Below are 26523 nucleotides of genomic sequence, written 5' to 3' on the forward strand. Positions count from 1 at the left end.
ATTAAAAAGAAATGTTGCTAAATACTTAACATTAGAGTATCATATATCACAATTTCAGTAATCGTGTGTAACATAATTACATCGTGGAAGATTTTCGATGACACGTTTTCAATGATCAGATCGAGTACTGATTGAGAATATCTTCCTTGCAGCTGTTGTAGTGAATCTCTCTCTCTCTCTCTCTCTCTCTCTCTCTCTCTCTCTCTCTCTCTCTCTCTCTCTCTCTCTCTCTCTCTCTCTCTCAACAAAACAAGCATTACATGAAGTTTAATGTCTACAAAGTTTTCATCTGTAAATTCGATTTTAAGCAGACTTATCAATAGCAAATCCACGAGTCCGAAAAATTGGTTTAGTTGATACACATGAAAATAGAATGATACATTGAACACATTTATGGGAAACCATTTCACGGTTTCACGATTTTATAGTAAAATTCAAGTTTCTTATCTAGTCTTTATCTCTCAGCTATCAATTTCATTCAAATCTTAACGTTACACATAAGTCACTTAATAGTAACCTACACATCTCTCCGCAATAGGGACACCTTTTGCCCTTTTAGGGAAATAGCCAATATACTTCACTTAGTTTTTTCTTCGTATGTTCAAAATGTAAAGGTAATTCTATTAGAATAAATCATCTATTTTGATGGACTTGTGATGGTTTATCAAGAAATTGTTCCGATTGTTCAATTTATCATCAAAGATAGATATATTTCTAGACTGGAAATCCAATAGATTTCAACCATGCCATTTGGGATTTACTGCGTTTTAATTAGATTTAAATAATCGAACATGGTCACGAAGAAAATCCTGATTCTATCATTAACTTGCATCTACTAATAAACAAATTAAACAAACCGTATGCAAAGCTATTGCTGTTATTGATTTAAGAAAGTGAAGCTCATATTTTATGTACACTTGCAAGTTAAAAGTCCCGCTCGCGGTTGGACTAGTTGTCAGATTCTAATTATTTATGAATATTTATATAAAAAAGAAACTTTTATAGCAAGAATTAGATAAACTAAAAGATACATTTTTATTGTTAAAACGTGTTAAGCATATTTGAATCAATTTTATATCTGTTTTTATGAGAAAAAATATTAATATTGGGAATAGCATTAGGTCCCTCGAGGGACCCACAATGCCTCGGTGCAGTGTACGACAACAAGAGGAACATGTCGGTGGAGAAGTACACATTACCGACGTCGTTGGATTTTTGATGTTCTTTATCTAATCGTGTGTCTTGACTATCTAATGCCCTCCCCTAAACATGGCAGAACCAGGCCTTGGCATACGGCCATTATCGGCCCTCGAGAATCTCGTTGGTGTGCAAATGGAGGCCATACATAGTGGCGAGTCTGGTGGTGGGGCCTCTTCGGCAAACGAAAGAATGGACGCTGATGGGGGGGACCCACCTCTGAAACTCTTTGCACAAGAGCTGGCCAGCCCTTTGGCCTCGCCACAACCTCCCCAACCTCCCGAAGCGTCGACTGTCGAGGCTGACCAGACCACCACCACAACAAATGGCAATGTGTCCTTGGAGGAAGAAATGGAGGTCGAGGAGCCTAATAGCCAATCTACTCCTGAAGGAGTCAAGGAAGAAGTTGGTGAAACGGTTGCAGCCGAGCAGTCGAATCAGTTGCATGCCGACGGTGATGCTCCTGTCGAGGATGAGGAAGAAGAGGAGGAGGAGGAAGATGAGGAGGCATCTCAAACCTCCTTAGTGGACGAGAAGGACGTTCGAAACTCAATGGAATGTGAACAGAGTGACCCCAGACCTCGACCCCTCAAAGTGTGGGAGCCTGTGAAAAACGAAGAACCTAGTCATGACTTGAACGAGAGTGAGGAGGGGGAGGCAGGGGGTGGTGGTGATTCGAGTGCCAGTAGTGCTGGGGGGGAGGGTAAAGTGTCAGGGACGGGGGCCCCTGAAACCGAGGACCAGTTTACCTGGGAGAATGTCCATTGTGTGTTTTGTGATGCAAATGCAGCGGATCAAGAGCCTAAGCTCTTGCCGTGCCTTCATTCCGCATGTAATAAGTGTCTGACGCACGAGGCAGCCGAGCCCGAGATGAACAAGGACGATGACATCGTTGCCAGTGAGTATCCGAACCTACGTACCCCAAGCCTAAACAGCAAGGTCTTTTGAAGACTGTGGCTTGATATCGGCAGTTATGACGAAAGGGATGCACTGTGGGTTTTGCGAAGCTGAGACGCTTCATGTATTAGTTTTGGAAATATATTTCAAGATTTGTATGTCCTTTACTCACTGCTCATTTTGAGCTTTATTTCATAATTTGACCGGTATCAGCTTCTCTGTTTTTGCATTACTGGATCATCTTTATTTTCTTCTTTATGGACTGTATTGGTGCTTTGTAAACTGCTTATGTTGTTTCATGTCCATCTATCAAGTGCTTTTCAGTTCTTTCATTAGCTTTAATCAGCAGCTCATTTTATCCCATTTGATTGCTCATTTTATCCTTAATCAGCAGCTTGTATCCCTAATTGATTGCACATTTTATCCCATTTGATTGCTCATTTTATCCTTAATCAGCAGCTTGTATCCCTAATTGATTGCACATTTTATCCCATTTGATTGCTCATTTTATCCTTAATCAGCAGCTTGTATCCCTAATTGATTGCACATTTTATCCCATTTGATTGCTCATTTTATCCTTAATCAGCAGCTTGTATCCCTAATTGATTGCACATTTTATCCCATTTGATTGCTCATTTTATCCTTAATCAGCAGCTTGTATCCCTAATTGATTGCACATTTTATCCCATTTGATTGCTCATTTTATCCTTAATCAGCAGCTTGTATCCCTAATTGATTGCACATTTTATACCTATTGTCTTCATTTTATCCTTAAGTGGGTGCAAATTGTTTTCTTTGGCTGCTTGTTTTATTTTTAATTGGCTGCTCATTTTATCTTTGATTGGCTGCTCATTTTATCTATGATTGGTTGATAATTTTATCCTTGATCATCCGCTCATTTTATGCTTAATCGGCCCCCCATTTTATACTTAATCGGCCCCCCATTTTATGCTTAATCGGCAGTTCATTTTATCCTGAATCGGCCGCTCATTTCATCCTTGATTGGCTGCTCATTTTATTCTTAATCAGCTGCTTGCTTTATCCTTAATCGCTTGCTCATTTTATCCTTAATCGGCTTGCTCATTTTATCCTTAATCGGCTTGCTCATTTTATCCTTGATCGGCTTGCTCATTTTATCCTTAATCGGCTTGCTCATTTTATCCTTCATCATTTGCTCATCATCCTTAATGGCTGCTCGTACTATCCTTAATCATCTGCTCGTACTATCCTTAATCATCTACTCATTATCCTTAATCATCTGCTCATACTATTCTCAATCATCTGCTCATACTAACCTTAATCATCATCGCATTTTATCCTTAATCAGCTGTTCATTTCACTGTACTGTATTCTTAATTGGTTGCTCATTTTATCCTTCATCAGTTGTTCATTTTATCCTTTATCTGCTGCTCATTGTAACCTTTAATCAGCTTTTAATTTTATCCTATATCAGCTGTTAATTTTATCCTTAATATGCTGATCATTTTAACCTTTAATCGGCTTGTAATTTTATCTTTCATCAGCTGTTCATTTTCTCCTTAATCAGCTGCTTATTTTATTTCTAATCAGCTGCTTAATTCATCCTTAATTAGAAGATTATTTTATCCTAAATTTGCCGCTCCTTATTTTATCTTTATTTGGCTTATAAATTATCTGCATATTTTATCGTTGATATGCTATTTTGCCCTTAATCTACTGCATTTTTCTTTGATCAGCTGCTTATTTTATCCTCAATCTGCTTTGTTTTTCCTCATTAGCTGTTTACTTTCTTTTATTGGCCCTTATTTTCCCTTTATTGACAGTTTATCTTGTCCTTAATGGGCTCACTTTCCCTTTATCAACCTTTGTTTTGTCTTTTTCATTATTTCCACGAATCTTCCCATTAATTAGAAAATGCTAATAACTCAAAGCTCAAGATTTTAGTCCTGCCGTCTTCCCTCTCCCGAGATGCAAGCTGTTGTATACTTTATTCTTAATCGATTTTAATTACCTCTATGAACTGCATACGTACTGTTTTTGATCTACTTAATTTTCCTGTATTGACTGTTTACAGTACTCCTGGTTTTAGAATTATTTTATTTTATACACTTTGTTTTTCTTGTTTACTGCTAGTTTCTATGTCAATAGTTTGTTTTGCCTTTTATCATCTATTTATTTTGACATTTGTGAAATGTTTGCCATTATTGTGGAGGCAGGCTGATCTTTTTGTGTCACCTGTACCCATAGGCCAGCCTATATGAAAGAAGCTTGGTTTGGAGAAAAAATGTGAGGTAATTTTTTTTTTTTGTGAAAAGAAACCAAAATAAGTGTAATGTATCAAGACTAGTGGGTAATGTACAAAAGTGTCGTGGAAAACCACGTGCAAATTGTTATTGGTCATGTGAATGAAAAGCATGGAAATATTTCAATAATATATAGAAAACAAAGCTAGCCTAACCTAACCTAGTCTAATCTAGTTTATGGAGTCTGGGTAACAAGACAATTCCCCACTGTTACCAACTCATAGCTTATTTAGGTGTGCTCAATTCACTACCCTCACCACATCCGTGCTTTTTTATGTATGGTATGTCTCCCTGAAGGGGGGGGGGGGGGGGAGTTTGTTAAGATATGTGAATCTATCTTGACACTTTAAATATGTTATTGAATGTATCATACAGTACAAACGACAATTTTCAGATAAATAGTATTAATGATACGGGACAGAACGTTGTTTTGGTAATTGTTGTGATAACTAAGTGAAAAAGATCTACAATCTACAGGCCCCAAGTTTGTGCTAGGGTTATGGTTTGATATTTTCATTGCTATTGACAACTTTACCTCTTTGTAAGCTAACAAAGGGGGATAGGTGAGTGCCACGGGTTTTGGGGTACCCACAGGTCAATCTTCTTTGTCAGCAGCTATTGCCTGACCCTCCTGGTCCTTGCTTGGGTGCTGATAATTTTTCTACTTCTTTTGGTGTCTATGAAAATTTTTGACAGCACAATGTCTTTTTGCTTTTGCCACTGTGAATGGCCTTGAAATCATCGGTATTTTAGATGGTTTGTGTCCAAAATAATACATTTTATTGTCATTTCAACTTGAGGTTTCTGTGTTTATATAGGTTCACTTCATTGTTTTCCAAGGGTAGGCTATGTTGGAGAGTATACAAACATGATGCAAAAGTGTAGGCTAATTGCCCAATAGATAAAGCATAGACTAGGTGGGTTAAGCACTCCAATTCATATCCTTTGGAATCATATAATTATTATATAACATATGAAATGATAATTCACTAATTAAATAGAATCAATGTTAAAAAAGCTTTTAAGAGATGCTTGTGCTGTACTATATAAACAGCTGACCTAACAGTGAAAGGTCATAGAACAAAAGCTGTTCAGATGGTTGAGGTGTTATCAAATTACATGTTCTGGGATCAGTACTAAAATACTGTACTGTAGTCCCATGCAGTCATTTTTAGTGAGCCATGAGCCAAAAGTATTGCAATAACTACATGCTTATGGTCTACTCAAAGTACAGAAGGCAGACCTGGCATACGTCCTAATTTACAGTAACCCCAGTCCATCCTGAGTAAAGGTGGCTTTGTCCCCTTCACCTAACCCCTGAAATGCTTCCGAGATCAATCTTAGCCACGAAAAAGTGGTAATTTCCCTTTCACATAGGTAAATATTACAGGAACTTATTTTTTGACAAAATTTTTGAAATTCTTGAAATACAGTATGTGTTCCCATACTAACAGACCTAACGTTATTTATTGTGAATTATCTATTAGCAAAGCTGGAAGGTAGCCATTAGCCTAAAAGTGCGAGGTGTCAACCCTGCCTAACCACTTGAGTTGGTAGGTAGGATTGACACCTCGCACTTTTAGGCTAATGGCTACCTTAGGCGGGGGGTGGCACGACATTTGCGTTCCGAACATTTTCATCCTTGACAATTGCATCTCTATAAAGCAATTTTTTTTACGAGGAACTGTTTTAGAGCTCAGAAAGTTTTTGTATAGAAGTTTCCAGCTGTATCAATAAGTTCATGTCTATTTCATTTATATCAGTCTATTTTTTAAGAAAATACAGTATGTGACTTACGACTAAGACCGGTATATAGAAGATGAGGTATTTCATTGAAGATTAGATGATTTTCCACAATAGCTTTTCTTCCTTTAATTGACGTTATCGAAGGATTTAGTGAATTGTCTGACGACTGGATTTACCTTCAGAATACATCACTTATTTTGAAATGACATTCATTGGCTAAGCAAAAGGCCAAAGAGGGATAAGGATGGAACTAACTTGATCTATCAAGTCTTGGAATGTTCGAGAAAGGGTTATAAATCGGTTACTGAGATTAATAACAGCTTGGAGGGATTGCACAAACAAAAGCAAACTTGTGAATTTTGAACTCTTTTCTATTACAGTATTCCTTTTCTGAATATGAATTGTTACCCACTTTTTATTTTAGCTTTATTAAAGTTTTTTTTTTTTTTACATATAAGGTTTTATGAATAACTATTAAAAAAAATGACTTCCATAAATATGCATGTACGCAAATGTCCACGGACATGAATGTGAAAGGATGCAAATGTCCACAGGCGCAATTATCTGGGACGCAAATATCTGGGACGCAAGTGCCCTAGAACTGGCTGGTGGTTACTCAGCCGCCTATATATACTCTCACAGCCGTGAGTTAAGTCAATTTTTTCTTTTGGCTAGTAGATAGTGGACGTCTCCTCTCTCTCCTCCAAAGGTTGCCATCGACTTTGTAATTTTTGCTTTCTCTTTTCAAGTGTGATTGTGCTTCTTCTTGACGCTCCCATGCAGATATGTCCTGGTTGCGAGGGTGCTGCATGCAGCACCTTCTTGTGTTTGGTGGATACCAACCCACACTCCTTGTGTCCATCGTGTAAGGGGGTGGCATTGCAAACAGGGATCACGATCACGAATCGCGCATTCACGATCAAGGTATAAACGTTCCCTGTCAGAAGGAAGAGGTAAGTGCACGCGCAGTCCATTCGCGTGACGCACCTCGGCTCATCCTTCACCTCAACGACCTCGGATCGAACCTGATCTTGGTGCTGAGCAACCCTTAGACTGTCCAGCTAAGCTACCCCCAGTTCCATTTCCTGCTTGGGGCGCTTTAGTGAAGCGTTCACCCATGTAAGGCTCCTTAATAAGTACGCTAATGTACCTATTTGTCCACATCCTCCTCTTCGTTTATTGAAAGAGCATTTCCTGTTTCCCCAGAGTCTCAGGCTCCTAAGATCCCTCTTAGAAGACGTTCTCCTCCTCCTGGATTCTCTAAGGAAACCCAAGACTTCACGAAGGGTAGTGAACTCCCTTCTTGGGTTGGTACTTCTTTGTCAACCCTTCAGAAGTCCATGGGTGTGGCTTTTCCAACCCTACAGCCCTCAACTTTCCCAGTCAGGGCTACTCCATGGATTTCCATAGAGGCCGAGTCGGGTTCGTCAGATAAGCGTTCAGATCCTAGGAGGAGGTCCTCAAACATGGCATGGCGATCCTCCATCTTGATCTGGTGCCGAGGTGCCTTCTGTAGTACTGTAGATTGCTCTTTCGAGCATCATCCCTTAACTCTAGTTAAGCCTAAGGATGTCTTGATAAGACAACAGAAGAGTAAGATGAGAGGGGTCGCTCCACCTCACGCCGATTTCATCCACACTCAGACGAGCAGGGATATCGGCTCGCCCAGGGAAATCACTGTCCATCCCCTCAACCCTCAGCGGATTGAAGTGGTTCCTCTGGACCAATGCCAGTATCCGTATCACCAGCAAAGGAAGAGCCTTCAGCTTCCGTAGCTACGGCTGCTGCAGCTGGCGTTTCGAAACCTCCACCTTAAATCTTGTAGGAGCATTTTCCTGCGCGAAGGAAGTCCAAGGACTCTTAAGACAAGACCAAAGAATACCAAGGCAAGGGAAGCCCGTAGGGCAGAGGCGGACAGGAGGGTCCTTTTGGCAGGGCCCTCTCGCGACTCAGTTGACAACTTAGACCGATCCTAGGCTCTGGATGTGAGCCTAGAGGTAGAAGATCCCATCGACACCGATGAAGATTATCTCCCGAGGGCAGCCAGTCCAAACTTTCACTTGGAACAAGAGAATGAAGTGTCGAATACCTTTTGGCAGGTCCTTACTTGTATGAGGGCCATCAGCAAGCTGCCTGATCCTGGTACCACCACCCAGAGAGGTAAAGAGATGGTTCTTGGTGAGATCTTCGGAACTCATGAGGCCCCCTAAGACCAGCGCAGCCTTGCCTTGGTCTAAGAGGCTGACAGCAGCCAGAAGAAAAGCTAAATCTCAAACAGCTGGAACTTTTAGTTACTTTAGGGTAGCTTCCTCCTCGCAATCTCTACCTCTTCCTTTTGTGTTACAAAGGAAGTATTGTGACATTGAGAATGAACCACGTTTCAACATGTCCCTCGACCCCTCGTTGGAGTCTCTGAGATTGGGTTCTTCCGACTCAAACCCTCTCCGCTTTAAGGGCTTCCTTTTAGGCAATTGAACTCAACATAGAACGAGGCACAAAGTACGCCATGCAGGCTGCTTCGTGGCTCGACCTATGGTTGGGGTCCCTGGGCCACATTGTGCGCTCCCACGATCTTTCGAAGGAGTCTATAAGGAAGTCCTTGGAGTCCTTCCTATTGTAGGGTACCCGAACCTTTGAGTTCTTTTCGCACCATGTCGTCAACTTGTTGGCGAATGCTATACTTAAGAGGAGGGAAACCATCACAGGGAGGTTCCACAGGCAAATGACGAAGGTGGAAGTGATACGCTTGAGGAATTCCATGCTCTAGGGTTCCTCTCTCTTTGTTACTGAGGAGATTAAGAGTGCTGCTGAAAGGTGGAGAAAATCATCTATTATTATTATTATTATTATTATTATTATTATCATTATTATTACTACTTGCTAAACAACAACGCTTGTTGGAAAAGCAGGATGTTATAAGCCCAGGGGCCCCAACAGGGGAAATAGCCCAGTGAGGAAAGAAACAAGGAAAAATAAAATATTTTAAGAAGTCAGATTAAAATGAAAATTTCCTATTTACTGTAAACTATAAAAACTTTAACAAAACAAGAGGAAGAGGAATGAGAATAGCGTGCCCTAGTGTACCCTCGAGCAAGAGAACTCTAACCCAAGACAGTGGAAGACCATGGTACAGAGGCTATGGCACTATCCAAGAATAGAGAACAATGGTTTGATTTTGGGAGTGTCCCTGTCTTTTCTACCCTTACCAAGAGGAAAGTGGCCACTGAACAATTGCAGTGCAGTAACCCCTTTGGGTGAAGAAGAATTGTCTCGTAATCTTAGTGTTGTTGGGTGTATGAAGACGAGGAGAATCTGTAAAGAATAGGTCAGACTATTCGGTGTATGTGTAGGCAAAGGGAAAGTGAACTGTAAAGTGAGAGAGAGAAGGATCCAATGTAGTACTCTCTGGCCAGTTAAATGATCCCATAACTCTCTAGTGGTAGTATCTCAACAGGTGGCTGGTGCCCTGGCCAACTGGCCAACCTTCTACCTATGATGTTATATAGAGATTGGAGTGTATAATTCTTGTTAATGGATCTACTGACTTTTAATTTTAACCAAGACAAAAAAGATACCTTACTGCATGGCAAGTCCATATGTGAATTATGTGGTGATATTTCTAATACAGTACTTTGTTCCGTAACTGGAATACAAACCACGCTATTTAATAGGGGTATTACTTTCGGCGTAGCTGAAGTGACGAGCCATTAATTTTTAACGAGGGTTTACTACCCACACTGCTAGTTAGCAGCGGTAGGGGAGGGTAGCTTGCTACCCCCCCCTCACACACCTGTGCTTAAGCTCACTTTGCTCTCGGCTCGGATGGTAGTCAGACGTGTCCGCTCTCATCCTTGCCATCATTGGCAGCCATTTAATTGCTTTTGTTTTTTCTTTTTCTTTTTCTAGTTCTGTATGTGAAGTTGGCCTCTGCGATCATGCGCACCTGCCCTGAGATTCCCGACCGCCCCTGTGGAACATTCATGTCGGCGGTCGAGACTGATCCTCACGCCCTTTGTCCTTCTTGTAGGGGCCAACGGTGTGATAGCAACAACAGGTGTAGGGAGTGATCTACCTCCCAGTGGGAGAGGTTTTCGCGACGACGGAAGAAGCCCAAGCATGATATTTCTCCTTCGAAGGTTTCTTTGAAAGGAGAAAAACCCAAGACCTTTCCTTCCGTTGCCCAAACCTCCTCTGAAGCTCCCACTCGGTCGGTCTCTTTCGAGAGACCGTCGAGTGGTAGCGTAAACCAATGTACTGTTTACCAACCTCGGGGCTCGAGAGATGACGTTGCTTCCCCTAGCGAAGCAGTTCCACCTCTCCCCCCGGGGGAGGACATGTCACTAACCTTATTTCAGCTTTGGTCCTCCTTGGGGCTTACGGGTTCGCCCTCCATGGAGGTTTTGCTTAACTACATCCGATTGGGTGCCGATGTCAAGCAATCGCCGTCACCGTTAGAGATTGATCCTCTGTCTCTTGTCGACGTTGTGGTGTCAGAGGTATCCAATGCGGTATCACCCATCACCTCTGCCTCTTCAAACCCTACGGTAGCTGACGGCTTAGTTTCTCCCGTTCCTGTCTTTCCTGCTAGTGTTTCTTCCCCTCGGGGGAGTTCACTTACAGAGACTCCTCTTCGGAGGACTGCAGAAGGTCAGCTTGCTGATCTGACGGCCCCCAGAGGGCACATTCGTCGGAAGGCACGCCTTTGTCTTCGCCATAGAGGCCTTCCTTCACCTGCCGTGAGGAGGCGCCTCTTTGGTTCAACACATTATATGCAGTCTACCGCAGAGGAGCCTCGAGACCAATCACCTATCACTGCTCCTGCACTGGTTCTGGACCTTTCTGCAGATTGTTCGCGATCTCCTTCAGTGGAAGGTCGTCCTTTTAAAGGACACGTCGACCTTCTATCCGACAGACCTGCCGACCTGCCGTCACCTTTTCTACATGGGCATAACAAGGCTTCACCTAAGCACGCTAAGGCGCGCCAACAAAACCTGACGAACGCTCTTTAGTAGCTCGTCAGGCCCCATCACTACACCCTAACACAGGGCATCAATGGCGTACGCGCCAACTCACGCATACGTCCCAACAGGAGCATAGCCCCATCACGTGCTATGCGCGCCCACATCTCCCACAGCCGCCCGCGCCCACAATCTCCCACAATCTCCCACAGCCGTGCGCGCCCACAGTCTCCCACAGTCTCCCGCGCCCACAATCTCTCTCAGCCTCCCGCGCCCACAATCTCTCTCAGCCTCCCGCACCCACAATCTCCCACAGCCTCCCGCACCCACAATCTCCCACAGCCTCCCGCACCCACAATCTCCCACAGCCTCCCGCACCCACAATCTCCCACAGCCTCCTGCACGCGCGCGCTCACATAGTCTCCCGCGCGCGCGCTCTCCCACAGTCTCCCGCTCGCGCGCCCGCCCACAGTCTCCCGCGCGCTCGAGCCCCCCGGCATCGTCCCGCGCGCGCGAGCCCCCCGGCATCGTCCCGAGCGCGCGCGCGAGCCCCCCGGCATCGTCCCGAGCGCGCGCGCGAGCCCCCCGGCATCGTCCCGAGCGCGCGCCCCGAGCCCCCCGGCATCGTCCCGAGCGCGAGCCCGACCCCCCCGGCATCGTCCCGAGCGCGAGCCCGACCCCCCGGCATCGTCCCGAGCGCACGCCCGAGCCCCCCGGCATCGTCCCGAGCGCGCGCGCGAGCCCCCCGGCATCGTCCTGAGCGCGCGCGCGCGAGCCCCCCGGCATCGTCCCGAGCGCGCGCGCGCGAGCGAGCAAGCCCCCCGGCATCGTCCCGAGCGCGCGCGCGAGCGAGCCCCCCGGCATCGTCCCGAGCGCGCGCGAGCGAGCGAGCCCCCCGGCATCGTCCCGAGCCCCCCGGCATCGTCCCGAGCCCCCCGGCATCGTCCCGCGCGCGCGAGCCCCCCGGCATCGTCCCGAGCGCGCGCGCGAGCCCCCCGGCATCGTCCCGAGCGCGCGCGCGAGCCCCCCGGCATCGTCCCGAGCGCGCGCCCGAGCCCCCCGGCATCGTCCCGAGCGCGAGCCCGACCCCCCCGGCATCGTCCCGAGCGCGAGCCCGACCCCCCGGCATCGTCCCGAGCGCACGCCCGAGCCCCCCGGCATCGTCCCGAGCGCGCGCGCGAGCCCCCCGGCATCGTCCTGAGCGCGCGCGCGCGAGCCCCCCGGCATCGTCCCGAGCGCGCGCGCGAGCGAGCAAGCCCCCCGGCATCGTCCCGAGCGCGCGCGCGAGCGAGCCCCCCGGCATCGTCCCGAGCGCGCGCGAGCGAGCGAGCCCCCCGGCATCGTCCCGAGCCCCCCGGCATCGTCCCGAGCCCCCCGGCATCGTCCCGAGCCCCCCGGCATCGTCCCGAGCCCCCCGGCATCGTCCCGAGCCCCCCGGCATCGTCCCGAGCGCGCGCGCGCGAGCGAGCGAGCCCCCCGGCATCGTCCCGAGCGCGCGCGCGCGAGCGAGCCCCCCGGCATCGTCCCGAGCGCGCGAGCGAGCCCCCCGGCATCGTCCCGAGCGCGCGAGCGAGCCCCCCGGCATCCTCCCGAGCGCGCGCGCGAGCCCCCCGGCATCCTCCCGAGCGCGCGCGCGAGCCCCCCGGCCTTCCTCCCGAGCGCGCGCGCGAGCCCCCCGGCATCCTCCCGAGCGCGCGCGCGAGCCCCCCGGCCTTCCTCCCGAGCGCGCGCGCGAGCCCCCCGTCATCGTCCCGAGCACGCGCGCGAGCCCCCCGGCATCGTCCCGGGCGCGCGCGCGCGAGCCCCCCGGCATCTTCCCGAGCGCGCGCGAGCGAGCCCCCCGGCATCGTCCCGAGCGCGCGCGAGCGAGCCCCCCGGCATCGTCCCGAGCGCGCGCGCGAGCGAGCCCCCCGGCATCGTCCCGAGCGCGCGAGCGAGCCCCCCGGCATCCTCCCGAGCGCGCGCGCGAGCCCCCCGGCCTTCCTCCCGAGCGCGCGCGCGAGCCCCCCGGCATCCTCCCGAGCGCGCGCGCAAGCCCCCCGGCCTTCCTCCCGAGCGCGCGCGCGAGCCCCCCGTCATCGTCCCGAGCGCGCGCGCGAGCCCCCCGTCATCGTCCCGAGCGCGCGCGCGAGCCCCCCGGCATCGTCCCGGGCGCGCGCGCGCGAGCCCCCCGGCATCGTCCCGGGCGCGCGCGCGCGAGCCCCCCGGCATCGTCCCGGGCGCGCGCGCGCGAGCCCCCCGGCATCTTCCCGAGCGCGCGCGCGAGCCCCCCGGCATCGTCCCCCGTGCCATCAGACTCCTGCCCGCGCGCAAACGCGCCCAATATCTAACTCCCCTGCGCGCCAACGATTTACTGAATGTGGTGCTGCTGGGAAGTCGTCAAAGCTGGTTTCTCCCACGCACCAACCAGCACCATCGCGCCAGCGCTTGCCTTCGCGCCAGCCTTCTCGCACGCTCGCCTATCCTCTCCAAAGGATGCGCGGTAACGTTCTATCGCGCGCCCACGCGCCACACATGATTCAACTGCGCGCGTGCCCTACGGCTGGTACAGGTACGCGCGAACACTCCCGCGCGTCCGCGCACTCAACATATTGATTTTGCACGCGCGAATACTCTTCAGCACACGCGCCCGTGTGCCAACAGTATCCCACAGCCTCCCGCGCGCGCCCACAATCTCCCACAGCCTCGCGCGCGCCCACAATCTCTCACAGCCTCCCGCGTGCGCGCCCACAATCTCTCACAGCCTCCCGCGTGCGCGCCCACAATCTCTCACAGCCTCCCGCGTGCGCGCCCACAATCTCTCACAGCCTCCCGCGTGCGCGCCCACAATCTCTCACAGCCTCCCGCGTGCGCGCCCACAATCTCTCACAGCCTCCCGCGCGCGCGCCCACAATCTCCCACAGCCTCCCGCGCGCGCCCACAATCTCCCACAGCCTCCCGCGCGCGCCCACAATCTCCCGCGCGCGCCCACAATCTCCCACAGTCTCCCGCGCGCCCACAGTCTCCCGCGCGCCCACAGTCTCCCGCGCGCGAGCCCCGATATTCTCCCTCCCTCGCGCGAGCGCCATTATTCTCCTTCGCGCGAGCGCCATTATTCTCCTTCGCGCGAGCGTCAATATCCTCCTGCACGCGAGACTACTGAACTACACACGGCAAGGTTGCCATCGCCTCTTTCCCCTCCCCGCAAGTGCATACCACCTCGCATTGTGGGAGAAGGGAAACATCTAGAGGGGTCCAGGATCCCAAAGCCACCACAGGCGAACCCACCAATGATGGGGACTCCTCCCAGGGATCCTTCAATTCCTGTCCCTTCAAGGGGTATGTCTGACAGCGCATCTGTCAGCCAACAGCCCTGGTTCGGTGCACTGATCAGAGCCGTAACGCACTGTCTTCTCTGAATTGGGACACAGATCCATGGCTTCTTCTACCCCTTTGAAGAGAAAAAGAGGAGTTCCAGACGCGGTCACTTCCCCAAGGACGAAACTGACTCTACGGAGACCTTCAAGGCAGATTCCTTCCTTTCCTCAGACTGCCTCTCCTTCCCTTTCGGACGAAGATTTCCCATCCCCAGGGGAATCACGCGAAGAGGGACTTTCCCCCATCGGACCAATGGGGGAAACCTCTCCTCGCGCCGATGGGTCTACCCTCGTCAATGTTGGAGTCCTACATCCTTCCCAGGAAGGAATCTAAGGACTCTAAAACATTGCCGAAGTCCTCGACTAGGACTAGGATGGAGCCAGCTAGCCACTCGGAATGTCCGCGATTCTCCCCAAGAGCCTTTGGGGACAGAAGGAGACCAGCAAAAGTCAGAACATAAGTTTTGGCAAGTTCTGACTCTAATGAGGGCTCTCAACGGTTTTCCGACCCAGAGATCCCTCCTCGAGAGGGCAAGGACATGGTCTTGGACAGTGTTTTTGGTACTCAGAAACCCTCCAAGACCAGTGCAGCACTGCCCTGGTCTCAAGGGGTTAAGAGTACCAGGGACAAGATCTCACTACAGCTCTACAAGATGTCCTCCTCCAACTATTCCAGTGTCACCAACAAGCTCCTCCCACCTCCTCGCGTATAGCAGAGGAGGTACTTCGAGATCCTTGAGGATCCTTGTTTAGCTCTTCCTCTAAACCACTCGCTGGAAGAGCTAACCAGGGGAGTCCCTCTTGAGAGACACTCCAACCGGCAGGTCTCATTCTCGGCAGCCGAGATCTTCAACCAGGAGAAAGTTGCGAAGTGTGCTATGCACTACTGGTTGGGGACCTTAGGTACCCTGATACGTTCTGAGGATTTCTCCAAAGAACGTACCAGGAAAGCTATGGAAACCTTCCTTCTCCCAGGTATTTGCACGATCGAGTTTCTGGCCCACCAAGTCTTGAACTTGTGGGCAAATCCCATCCTGAAACGTCGGTTTGCAGTAGCTGAGAGATTCCATCAGAAGGTCCCTAGCACCGATATCAATAGGCTCAGATATTCCTCCCTAGAGGGATCCGTCTTGTTCGAGCCTAAGGATGTGGAACATGCCGCTGAGAGGTGGAGGAAGTCTCACTAAGACTCCTTCATAGGGCTTTAACACCCAAGCCCTATAAGCCTCCAGCACCACAGCACTCCCGTTCAGTCAAGACCACTAAGACGACAACAGCAGCGAAGACCTTGGTGTCTAAGCCCTTTCCTGTCAAAGAAAGGAAAGGCAAAAAGTCCTCCAGGGGAGGCAAGAATCCTAGAGGGAGCAGCCGAGGCTGCAAACGCTAGGATAGGCAGTCTCCCTGCATGTCCACTAGTGGGGGGATGCCTACAAAGTTGCTCAAAAAGGGGGAAGCAACTCGCGGCCGATTCCTGGACAATCTCCGTGATCAGTCTAGGATATCGCGTCCCGTTCATAGTATCTCTACCTCCCCTGACGACGAATCCAGTGTCATTGAACTCCCTTGCCATGGGATCGGCAAGGGGGCAAGCCCTTCGGGCAGAAGTCCAGACCCTGTTGAAGAAGGGTGCTCTCCAAGAGGTTCTCGACAGATCTCCAGGCTTCTTCAGTCGACTCTTTCTTGTAAAGAAGGCGTCTGTAGGCCGGAGGCCAGTCATCGACCTCTCAGCTCTGAACAAGTTTATCAAACAAACTCCGTTCAGCATGGAGACAGCGGGCACGGTCAGAATAGCAGTAAGACCGCAAGACTTCATGTGCACACTGGACCTAAAGGACACATACTTCCAGATCCCAGTCCATCTGTCTTCAAGGAAGTACTTAAGATTTAGCCTAGACAACAGAAAGTACCTGTTCAATGTGCTGTGCTTCGGTCTCTCCACAGCACCACAAGTCTTCACCAGGGTGTTCACCATAGTATCATCTTGGGCACACAGGATTGGCATCCGTCTCCTCCGTTATCTGGACGACTGGTTAATCCTAGCAGACTTAGTGTCAAACCTTCTTCAACACAGAGACAAACTTCTGAGACTTTGCCAAGATCTGGGGATCATGGTAAATCTCGAGAAGTCTTCACTGCTTCCCACTCAAAGACTGGTATACCTATGCTTGATTATAGACACCAATCTCCTTAAAGCCTTCCCATCAGACGACAGGATAGCAAGGCTGAGGAAGGTCGCAAGACCTTTTCTCAGACGAGAAGAACTTCCAGCCCAATTGTGGTTACGTCTCCTCGTTCACCTTTCATCGCTGGCCCGTCTAGTTCCCAATGGTCATAGCAGTGTCGATAGTAAACCCTTGTTAAAAATTAATGGCTCGTCATTTCAGCTACGCCGAAAGTAATGCTCCTATTAAATAGCTGAGGTTTGGATAGTTAGGAAAAATACATATTATCTACGAATTCGTCATAATTTGGTAACTTGACGTTCTTTAAGAGTCATTTATGAATTTTATTTTTTTATACTTTATATTTTAGGACTTAATTATTCTTGATATTTTGACTTTGATTGAAATCATATCTATTCACGTAATTTAAACCTATGGCCTAGCCTAGAATTTATACTTTTATATTTAATTCAGATCCATTAAATTATAAAGGCATTGGTTACAAATAATTTTTTTTTATAAGAAAATCTGACTTTAAGTTACTTTTTAATATTGACATTCCCATTGAATTGTTTATTCATTGTTCTTGTTTATACATATTCTGCAGTAAGTAATATTAATACAAATTGGATGTTTATGAAACATAAGTTAACCGTAAAAACCAGTATAGTGGAATAGTAATTATCAAAACAATTAGTCAAAACCATCAAGTTTGATATGTGGACTAATATTTTGATGCAGTTTCTATTCAGAGTATCACTATTATTTTGCTATTGCTCTTCTGATTACTGTACAATAAAGGACTACTGTGCCGTACTACAGAGTTTTATGTTTTTTTTTATAATTTGCTGATAATCACGTTTGTTTTTCAGTGGATCCACTCATCCATTGCCCCATGTGCAAGAAAGGGTTCCCTCAAGAAAGTATTTTAGATAATATGTTCATATGCGAAGCTCAAAGTGGGGAAAGAGGGTCAGTCGCTGGAGCCGAGGAAAGCTTTACTTGCACATCTTGTAGTGATGAAGCGATTGCCACGGGACTATGCACTGACTGTTCGGAATGGCTGTGTGATCAATGTATACAGGTGAGGGGTATGCAATGGCATTCTGAGTTCAGTATGTAATGTTTGTTTAATAATCTTTTACTTTACTCTTTACTCTTATCTACTGAGGTAGCTACACTTTTAGATTTTAGCAAATACAGTCCATATACAGTAGTTTGTTATGCAGTATATTTTTAACAATTATACCAAGTCTCCATTTTGCCATATTTTTGATGTTTCAATTTGGATAATTAGATTAGATAGGCCTAAAGGTACTTCAAATCAGTATAAAAGTTTAGTGGTTGATAAATGTGATATGGTTTTGATGAATTTTTCGAATCTGACCCTTTACGTTTATTGAGTATTGCACGTTGTTAAGAGGGAAAGAAATGTTTGAAAGGTTAGTTGCCCTAATTGGTTACAGTTCTATTGATCTTCACTGAGAGCTTCAACATGACTATATTATAAGAATTAATATATATTGATAGGTGTTGACAAGGCAACATTGAAATTATTAACGCATAAGAAGCTGGTGTAAAACTGATGATAAACTTTGATGCTGAAACACAGCAATTAGAGAAAACATTTTGATATGTTGCAACTAACTTATTTTGAAGATAAACCATCATTTTCATGATATGCTTGAATGGAAATTGCACAGAAAGCCTGCAAATACTAAAGATATTGTTTTGAGGAATTTGCAGACCTACCATTAAAATATCTAATTGGATCCATGGAACTTGAGGGATAACTACATTGCCATGAAAGACATGAAAGTACAAGGATTAGTAATCACGGATGTATAACAATGAAATCTGGATTAGACAGTGTACGGTATATAAAAAGAAAAATGGGGCAGGATCTGACCAGAAGAGACAAAAATGTCATTACTACGTAATGGCTTTAAAATTCACTTATGAAATTGCATTAATTCAATCTCTTTGCCCCAAAAAGAAAACATTTTGTAAGCAAATGAGATGCTGTCTTTTAAGGAGTTGGTTAAGAAGGCTGATCTGAATTTTAAAGCCCTTGTGTAGTAATGACTTTTTTTTATCCTCTCTGTTAAGACCTTACGTAACGTTTTTGTCTTTCTTGTTAAAGCAAAGATACACTTCTTTTTTTTCATTATAGTGTATAAGGAAACTGGCAATCAGGTGGTGTTAGTAAAAGAGAATATGCACTAGGGTCTTGGTTTATTATTTAGTTATGTTAAGTTTCTTTGCAATTGCTAGGTTATTAAGGGGTTTTAAATGTTAAACAAGAACTATAGATTTTACCCTTCCTCTACCTTTCTCTTTTACAGGCTCACAAACGAGTGAAGGTCACCAAAGATCACATCATTAAAGGGAAAGGGGATGTTGATTCTGACTCCTCCTCTTCTCTAAAGACTCAGACCAAAAAGTCACTCTTCTGTAATATACACACAAAGGTACAGTATTGTATTTAAAAACTAATTTATTTCATAACTGGAATACAAACCAAATCTATTTATTGGGATATTACTTTTGGCGGAGCTGAAAGACAAGCCATTTGAATTTAGCAAGGGTTAAGCACCTACCCGCCAATTAGTGAGGGAGTGGGGTCTAGTAGCTAACCTTTTCGCTCACACACCTGTGACTGTAACTCACTTTGCTTTTGCATTGGATGGAGAACTGTTGTTACTGCTCTTCCTCCATTGAACCAGATTCTCACCGGTTGCGTCCCGCATGCAGAGGTCAATGCTGCGAAACCGGGACACTTGCAATAAATGTCGGGAGTGGTCTCCCTCCCAGTGGGAAAGGTTTGAGTGACGATGAAAGAAGAAGGCTAAAAGGGATTTGTTCCCCTACTAACAAACCTTACGTTATTTATGTGGATTATCTTTCAGCGTAGCTGGAAGGTAGCCATTAGACTTTAATTGTGAGGTAGCCACCCTGCCTAAACGCACAAGTGGGTAGAAGGGAGTTGGCTGGGGAGTACCCAGCTTCCTCTATATATACTCAACAGGTAGAGACCGTCACTTTTTCTTTTGGTTCGGTAGAGATCGTAAGTGTCCTCTCTCTCCCTGACTGTCATTGGACCTTTTGATTTTGCTTTCTCTTTTCAGGTGTGCGTTTTCGCTCTACGATCGCCTTCATGCGAACTTGTCTAGGACGCAAGGGTGCCACGTGCGGTACTTTCATGTCTTCACTAGAGACCATCCTGCACTCTTTGTGTCCTTCGTGCAGAGGGCATTGCTGTGAGCAGTGTTCGACCTGCGTAGATTGTAGAGAGTGGCCTGCCTCCCAATGGGAGAAATTTGGGCGGCGCAGGAAGAAGGCGGCGAAGCGTGCTCTTTCTTCCTCAAGGTCAAAGAAAGGGCTTTCTTCTTCTTCGCTCACCCCCAAATCTCTTTCTAAAGCTCCTTCTCGCTCGCGCTCTTTGGAGGGACGATCGAGTTGGAGCGTAGACCAACTAACTCCTTGGCAACCCCGAGGTACTGTTGGGGGTTGTTGCTTCTCCTAGAGAAGCATCTTTACCTCTAGCTGCTGGGGAGCCATTCTCCCTTTGATATCTTTTGCAGGTGTGATTGTCCTTAGGGATTTCGGGACCCCCTTCAAAGGAAGAGCTGCTGCGCCTTCTTCAGCGCGTGTTGCCAGGAAGGACCCTTCTCTGGAGCCGTCGACATCTCGCCATCCGGAACTGTGTGAGGTCCATGTTTTGCCCTCTCCTGGCCCTTCCATGTTTGGACGAGATGATCACTTGCGTTCGCTTCGCCAACGGCCCCCTGCTAACAACGAACCCCCTCTCCATCTTGGTGCCTTGTCATCCTCTAACCTTCAACCCTTTGTTTCTCCCCACAGGAACCCACAGGTTGCAGGTGTAGGTCTTCCAGGGACCAGCGCTCCTACCACCGGCAGGGCTAAAGGACGAGCATCGCTGTTGCCTCGCCCTTTTGGACACACTTCCCCTGATCGCTGTTTGCGACGATCGGAAGATCTTATGGATCGTAGGTCTTCACGATCTGAGCTCTCTTCTTCTAGAAGGTGCTCAAGCTCTAGAGCTTCGCACTCAGAAGACCGTAGATGTCAACGCTCTCCTTGGAGGGTTTCCTCTTTGCGATCGCGTTCCGCACGATCACGGACACAGTCTAGATCTAGGTCCAGACGCTCGTGTTCTAGATCTCTGCGATCTTGATTAAGAGAACGGCACTCGCACTCACGAGGACAACGCTCCCGTTCATGAATGCGGCGTTCACGCTCGTAAGGATACCGTTCACGATCGTGAGATAGGCATTCGCAATGTTCACGCCGTTCTCGAACGAGAACTAGACGCTCCCGTTCACGATCACGAACTGCGCGTTCTCGATCAAGGTCAAGATGTTTTTGTCTAAAAGTAGAGGTAGGCACACACGCAGTCCATGAGCGCATAGCCCTTCAACCAGACCTTCTTCCAAACGACCATGGACCGGACCTAATGATGAGAATGATCATTCCTGAGACAGGTTTCCAGCTAAACCCCCACTGCCTCCAACAAGAGTAGTTCCTACTCAGAGGCCTCCTCTGCTGACTTTGTCGGATGTAGTTGCTTCTCTGAGGCAGCAGGAAGGCGTTATACCTTCCTCTTTCTGTGTGGATCCTACTGCTCCTTTTGTGAGCACTTTTGGAAGTGAATCATGTCCATTGACGCGTGAGTCGTGATTTCGCGAGCAAATTTATGGTTTTCACGAGCAGATGTGTCAGAACTGCGAGCAAGTGCAGTACAAACACCTTCGCCTTCAACCCTTGGCTTCTTCCACCTTCAGCGGAAGACCAACATCCTTTCCGAAGGGTTACAGAGAGCCTCCTAATAGGTTCGCTAACGTACCTATTAGTCCAGACCTTCCTTTGCGTCCGAAGGAACGTGTTCCTCTGCCTCAAAGGTTATCACCTCCGTCGACTGGAGCTCCTAGAGTTTTCCCCCCAAAGGACACTCTCCTAGGGAAGTCCATGGTTTACCTTAAGGATCAGTACTTCTTCCATGGGTGATTACGTTTGTCACCACCCTGCTGAAGTCTCTGAACTTGGCTCCTCCACCGCCACAACCTCCACCTGTTCCAGTCAAGGCAACCCCTAACATCCCCTTGGAACCCAAGTCGAGTTCGTCAGTTGGGAGTCAAGACCCTAGAAGGAAGTCGACGGAAGACAAGGTACGCAGATCACCTCCACCCCGATCGTGTGCTGAAGGCCTTAAAGCCCTGGACTCTTATATGGCCAACTTACCCTTTACTCCAGTAAAGGTGAAGGAGGTCAATATTAAGAAACAGAAAAGGAGGGTGAGAGGTGTAACACCACCTCATGCCGACATCATCCGCCCTAGGACGAGTAAGGACTTAGGCTCACCCAGGGAGATTACGATCCATCCCTTCAACCCTCAAGACATTGAGGTAGTGCCTCCAGACCAACGTCCTGTTTCCATACCAACGTCCTGTTTCCATACCTCTTCCAGAGGAGGAGCCTTCAGCTCCTACTGCCAAGGCTTCGCCAAGTGCCTCAAAAACCTCGAAGTTTCCCCTCCTAAGACCGCTAAGGAATGTCCTGTGCGTAGTGAATCAAAGGACACTTAAGACGAAACCCAAGAACGCTGAGGCAAGGTAAGCTCAAATGGCTGAGGCACAGAGACGGTCCCCTGTGGCGGGTCCTCCCAGCGAGACGGTTGACGACCCTGACCTACCCCGGACTCCTGGATGTGAGTCTGGAGGTGGACGACCCTTTAGATTCCAATAACAAGAATCTTCCAAAGGCGGCCAGTTCGAGCTATCACTCCGAACAAGAAAGACATGAGTTGGAGCACACCTTTTGGCAGGTCCTTGCTTGCTTGAGGGCCATCAGCAGGTTGTCTACTCCTGGTTCCACCGTCCAGAAAGAGAAGGATATGGTTCTCCATGAAATATTCGAGACCCAGAAGCCTCCCAGGTCCAGTGCAGCTATGCCCTGGTCTAAGGGTTTGACAGCCACCATAAAGGAAAGCTATTGCCCAGATAGCTGGAACTTCTAGTTCCTTGAGGGCAGGTTCCTCCTGTCGGTCCCTTCCACTTCCTTTTGTTTTACAAAGAAAGTATAACGAGATCGAAAGGGAACTTTATTCTACCATGTCCCTAACGAAGGGTATTCTGACTTGAATCCTCTCCTCTCTGAAGGCCTCCCTCTCGGCAGTAGAGCTCCTCAACATAAAGAGAGGTGCGAAGTACGCCATGCAGGCTGCTTCATGGCTTGATCTATGGCTAGGATCCTGGGGCTTCATGGTTCGCTCCAATACTACAGTAGTGGCTTACATCGGCAAACAAGGTGGCACTTTTTCGTAGCCCCTATCCCATCTAGCAGTAGAAATACTGAGATGGGCAGAAGTCAACTCGGTGACCCTATCAGCTCATTGCATTCCCGGCAAAAGGAATGTGCTCATGGACAACCAGATAGTGGGCTTCAAGTGGTCTTGGAATCATCTAGTAGCCAACAAATTTTTGACTTTGTGAGGTTCCCTGACGGTGGATCTGTTTCAACAACCCTGAATTTCAGGCTCCCGTTGTACTGCTCCCCAGTCTCGGACCCCAAAGCTCTCTGGCAAGATGCATTCGGACAACAGTGGGACAACATCAACGTTTGTGCCTTTCCCCATCCTGTCTCATAAGAAGAGTACAGTCAAGCCTTGTTATTCGCTATAGTTAGGTTACAGACAGGCGCAATAAGCGAATTTTCGCGAATAAATATATACTACACCTAAGGTTGGCTAACTCAACCTAAAAAATCACTGCCCCTTGCCACGAACGGGTGCCTGAGCTGATGATTAAGACATTAAATACTGCCTAATATTGTTTTAATGTGGTTTCTACATCAGTTTATAGTCATATGTACAGTACATTTGCATACATGTACACTACTTACTTACTTTACTTAATTACTTTGATGGATGCTTTTCCGGTCCCATACAGCAGGGGAACCCCACTCTCTACAGTACATCCACTGTCGTTTTACCTTGATCGTTCAGAGTATTTAACGTTTCATATCGCGTATTGTTCATTTACTGTTAAATCGTCACTGTTAAAAGACTCATGAAATAATAAAGTCTTCATTTCCCTCTTGAAAGCCGTAATGTCTTCAATCATTCAAATGTTTCGTGGGAGCTTATTATATAGTCTTGGGGCCGCATATTTAAAGGCTCTGGAGCCTAAGGGACAGTACAGTATTGTGCAAAGGTAAAATATATCAAGTCATCATCATCCCGTTACTGTTCTGTATAACAAAAGTTGTTCCTATCTAGTAATACTGTACTGTAACCTAATACTAACTGATACTGTAATGTATATTACTGTAATATATGTACAGTAATATTACTACAGTACAGCTTAACCGTACTTGGTGTAAGTTTTGTGTGTTTTCGTTCAACACTCGTAGCCTACTCCGCTACTCTAGAAGCAATTTCTCTCTCTAAATATTGTGCATCGGCAACACTAATGAAATTCATGTTAACGTTACGTGATTCAACTCGGTACTAGTAAATAAAATATGAGAGAAGCATTTCAAATAAAACTATTGGAATTAATATGCTAATTGGAAAATGATAGATCAAGTAATGATTGTTTCTTTTAGTAAATATGAAATATCCTTTGGTAGCATGTCAATAATGGAGTTATTTGATCCGAAAATTAAGGTTGACACCGGACTAGGCAGTGTTGATCAACTGATTTGAATGTAAACAAAGCATAGGATTGTAATTTGTTTTGTATTATAAATACGATACTTAAATGTGAATGTTACAAGCATTATTATTGGATACAGTTAGTGAAACATCTGGGAAAGAGAAGGACGAAACAAAATGACAAAAGAGACGAGACAGGGGGAGCCGGTAGCCAAGTTCCTTCTCCTTGCACATTACCTCTGCCAAATCTACGCTATTTCAAATAGATTAGTGAACTCAACGAATTTGGAAAATGAAAAAAGAAGGAATGAAAAATAGGAATGGGAATATGTGGAATGAAGGATAAGAAAGGGGATTAGAATGATTAATAGGATGAAAAGGACGAATGAATGCTAGAAAAGAGAAGATGAATGAAATCACGGAAAATAATGAGAGTCAAGAGTTGGAAAGATATGTTGTAGTTGTGTGTGAGAGAGCAAAGTATATGTAGAAAAGGGATTTGGGAAGGAATTGGGAAAAGGATTAAGGTTGTAATAATAATAAGTGAAGGGCAATAATTTTATGAAGAAGATATCATACTAATATGTGTGATAGGTTATATCAGTGAAGTAATAATGTGAAAGTGAATGATAATATCAGTGGGATAATATCATGAAAGTGAATATAGGTTGACAACGGAGTATGCAGATTTCATTAGCTGAGTTGAATGTAAATAATGCATGAGATTATAATTTGCTATGTTTTTAATTATAAATACATTACTATAATGTGAATATTACATGCATTAATGTTGGATATAGTTTTAAGTGAAACACCAGTTTAATCAACATCCGGTTTATTTCAAATATAACTAATTTTTTACCACAGTAAATGGATACACTGAAGAGAGAGCTAGGACCAGTTTGGTGTAGAGATAGGCAGTGGTGCACAGTACTCCCAGTGTAAAGGAGTGGTTTATTTGAAATCATCGCCCAGCTTGAATTTTTCGCACTTTTTATGAGAATTTTTATTTAATAGGTATTGCATTGTTCTTGGCCATCCTAATGCTGTTGCCAACTATTAGAAATCAAATTCTTGATGTTGGGTAAACAATCATCACAAAGGTTTTTTCTCTCTCTCTCTCTCCGTTGGCTGCGAAAAACCGAAACCACAAAGCAAGAAACCACGATTAAGGAGGTCAGACTGTACTCAACAAGACCAGAACATCGGTCAATCTCTCAATGACTCTCAGCTCCGCTATAGCATCACGCAGAATGGTTCCCAGACCTTCTGCAACTCCTAACGGAGCTTCCAAGAGTGCTCCCCGTGTGACACAATCTACTCAGACAACTATATACCAACATTTTCCACCAGAACGTAGCTTTGCTACGACTTCACACCTGGAGACTATCCAGTACCTCCTCACTCTGGGAGTATTTTCGCTACAAGTTGCGAAAAGAATGGCTGGACACCTGCGAAGATATTCAGTTTCAGTCTTCCAGGCAAAGTGGGATGTCTTCTGTAGTTGGTGTCATGGAAAAGGTATCTCTCCCCTTAATGCCACTATCCCAGCAATAGCGGAGTTCCTCGTGCATCGGCATTAAAAGGCTATTGCTCAGCCTTGAGTCTCCCCTTCTAGTTGAAAGTAGATATTTCCTCCTCTTTGATAGATCTGATTCTCCTCGTACGAAATTACCTGTCCCTAGTCGGAAGTGAGTCCACCTCCACGGAACGTGGTTCATGTTCTTTGGTCCCTGAAGGTTCCTCCCTACAAACTAATACGGCAGGCACCAGATCACCACCTCACGTTGAAGACAGTGTTCCTACTCAACTTGGCTATGGCCAAGCGGGTTAGTGAATTTAATGGTCTCTTGTATGACCTCACCCATTCAAGGGGATGGGGAGAGGTAAGCTTCAGCTTCTTCCCCAAGTTTGTAGGAAAGACTCAGAATCTGGGGGTAGCAAAAACCAGATTCGATTCCTTCCAGAGAAAGAGTCTCTGTTCTGTAACCAATGACCTAGATCAACTGTTATTATGTCCAGTAAGGAGTTTGAGGTACTCCATCCATATACCAAGGCACTTTCCCCAATTTTGGGGGGTAGCCGACATCAAACAAATGAAATAAAGGGGACCTTTCCTCTCTACGCTCCTCCCAGCCTAACGAGGGACTCAACCGAGTTCGGCTGGTACTGCTAGGGTGCCACAGCCCACCCTCCCCCATTATCCACCACAGACGAAGCATCATAACGCTGAATCCCCTACTGCTGCTA

At 46.9% G+C, this 26523-nt stretch overlaps 1 protein-coding gene across 5 annotated transcripts in view; it reads left to right on the forward strand.

Annotated features, from left to right (window-relative positions):
* Positions 1-1138: 1138 nt before the first annotated feature.
* The window catches only part of LOC137627624 (E3 ubiquitin-protein ligase TRIM33-like), a 139475-nt gene continuing 114090 nt past the window's right edge, over positions 1139-26523 (forward strand). For all 5 annotated transcript variants that reach the window (XM_068358721.1, XM_068358722.1, XM_068358723.1 and 2 more), the window contains exons 1-3: positions 1139-2095; positions 17471-17682; positions 18944-19069. In XM_068358721.1, the coding sequence (XP_068214822.1) occupies positions 1270-2095; positions 17471-17682; positions 18944-19069 (1164 nt within the window). In that variant the 5' untranslated portion in view covers positions 1139-1269. The remainder of the gene's footprint in view (positions 2096-17470; positions 17683-18943; positions 19070-26523) is intronic.

The sequence above is a fragment of the Palaemon carinicauda genome, chromosome 35 (assembly GCF_036898095.1).
Source record: "Palaemon carinicauda isolate YSFRI2023 chromosome 35, ASM3689809v2, whole genome shotgun sequence".
NCBI lineage: Eukaryota > Metazoa > Arthropoda > Malacostraca > Decapoda > Palaemonidae > Palaemon > Palaemon carinicauda.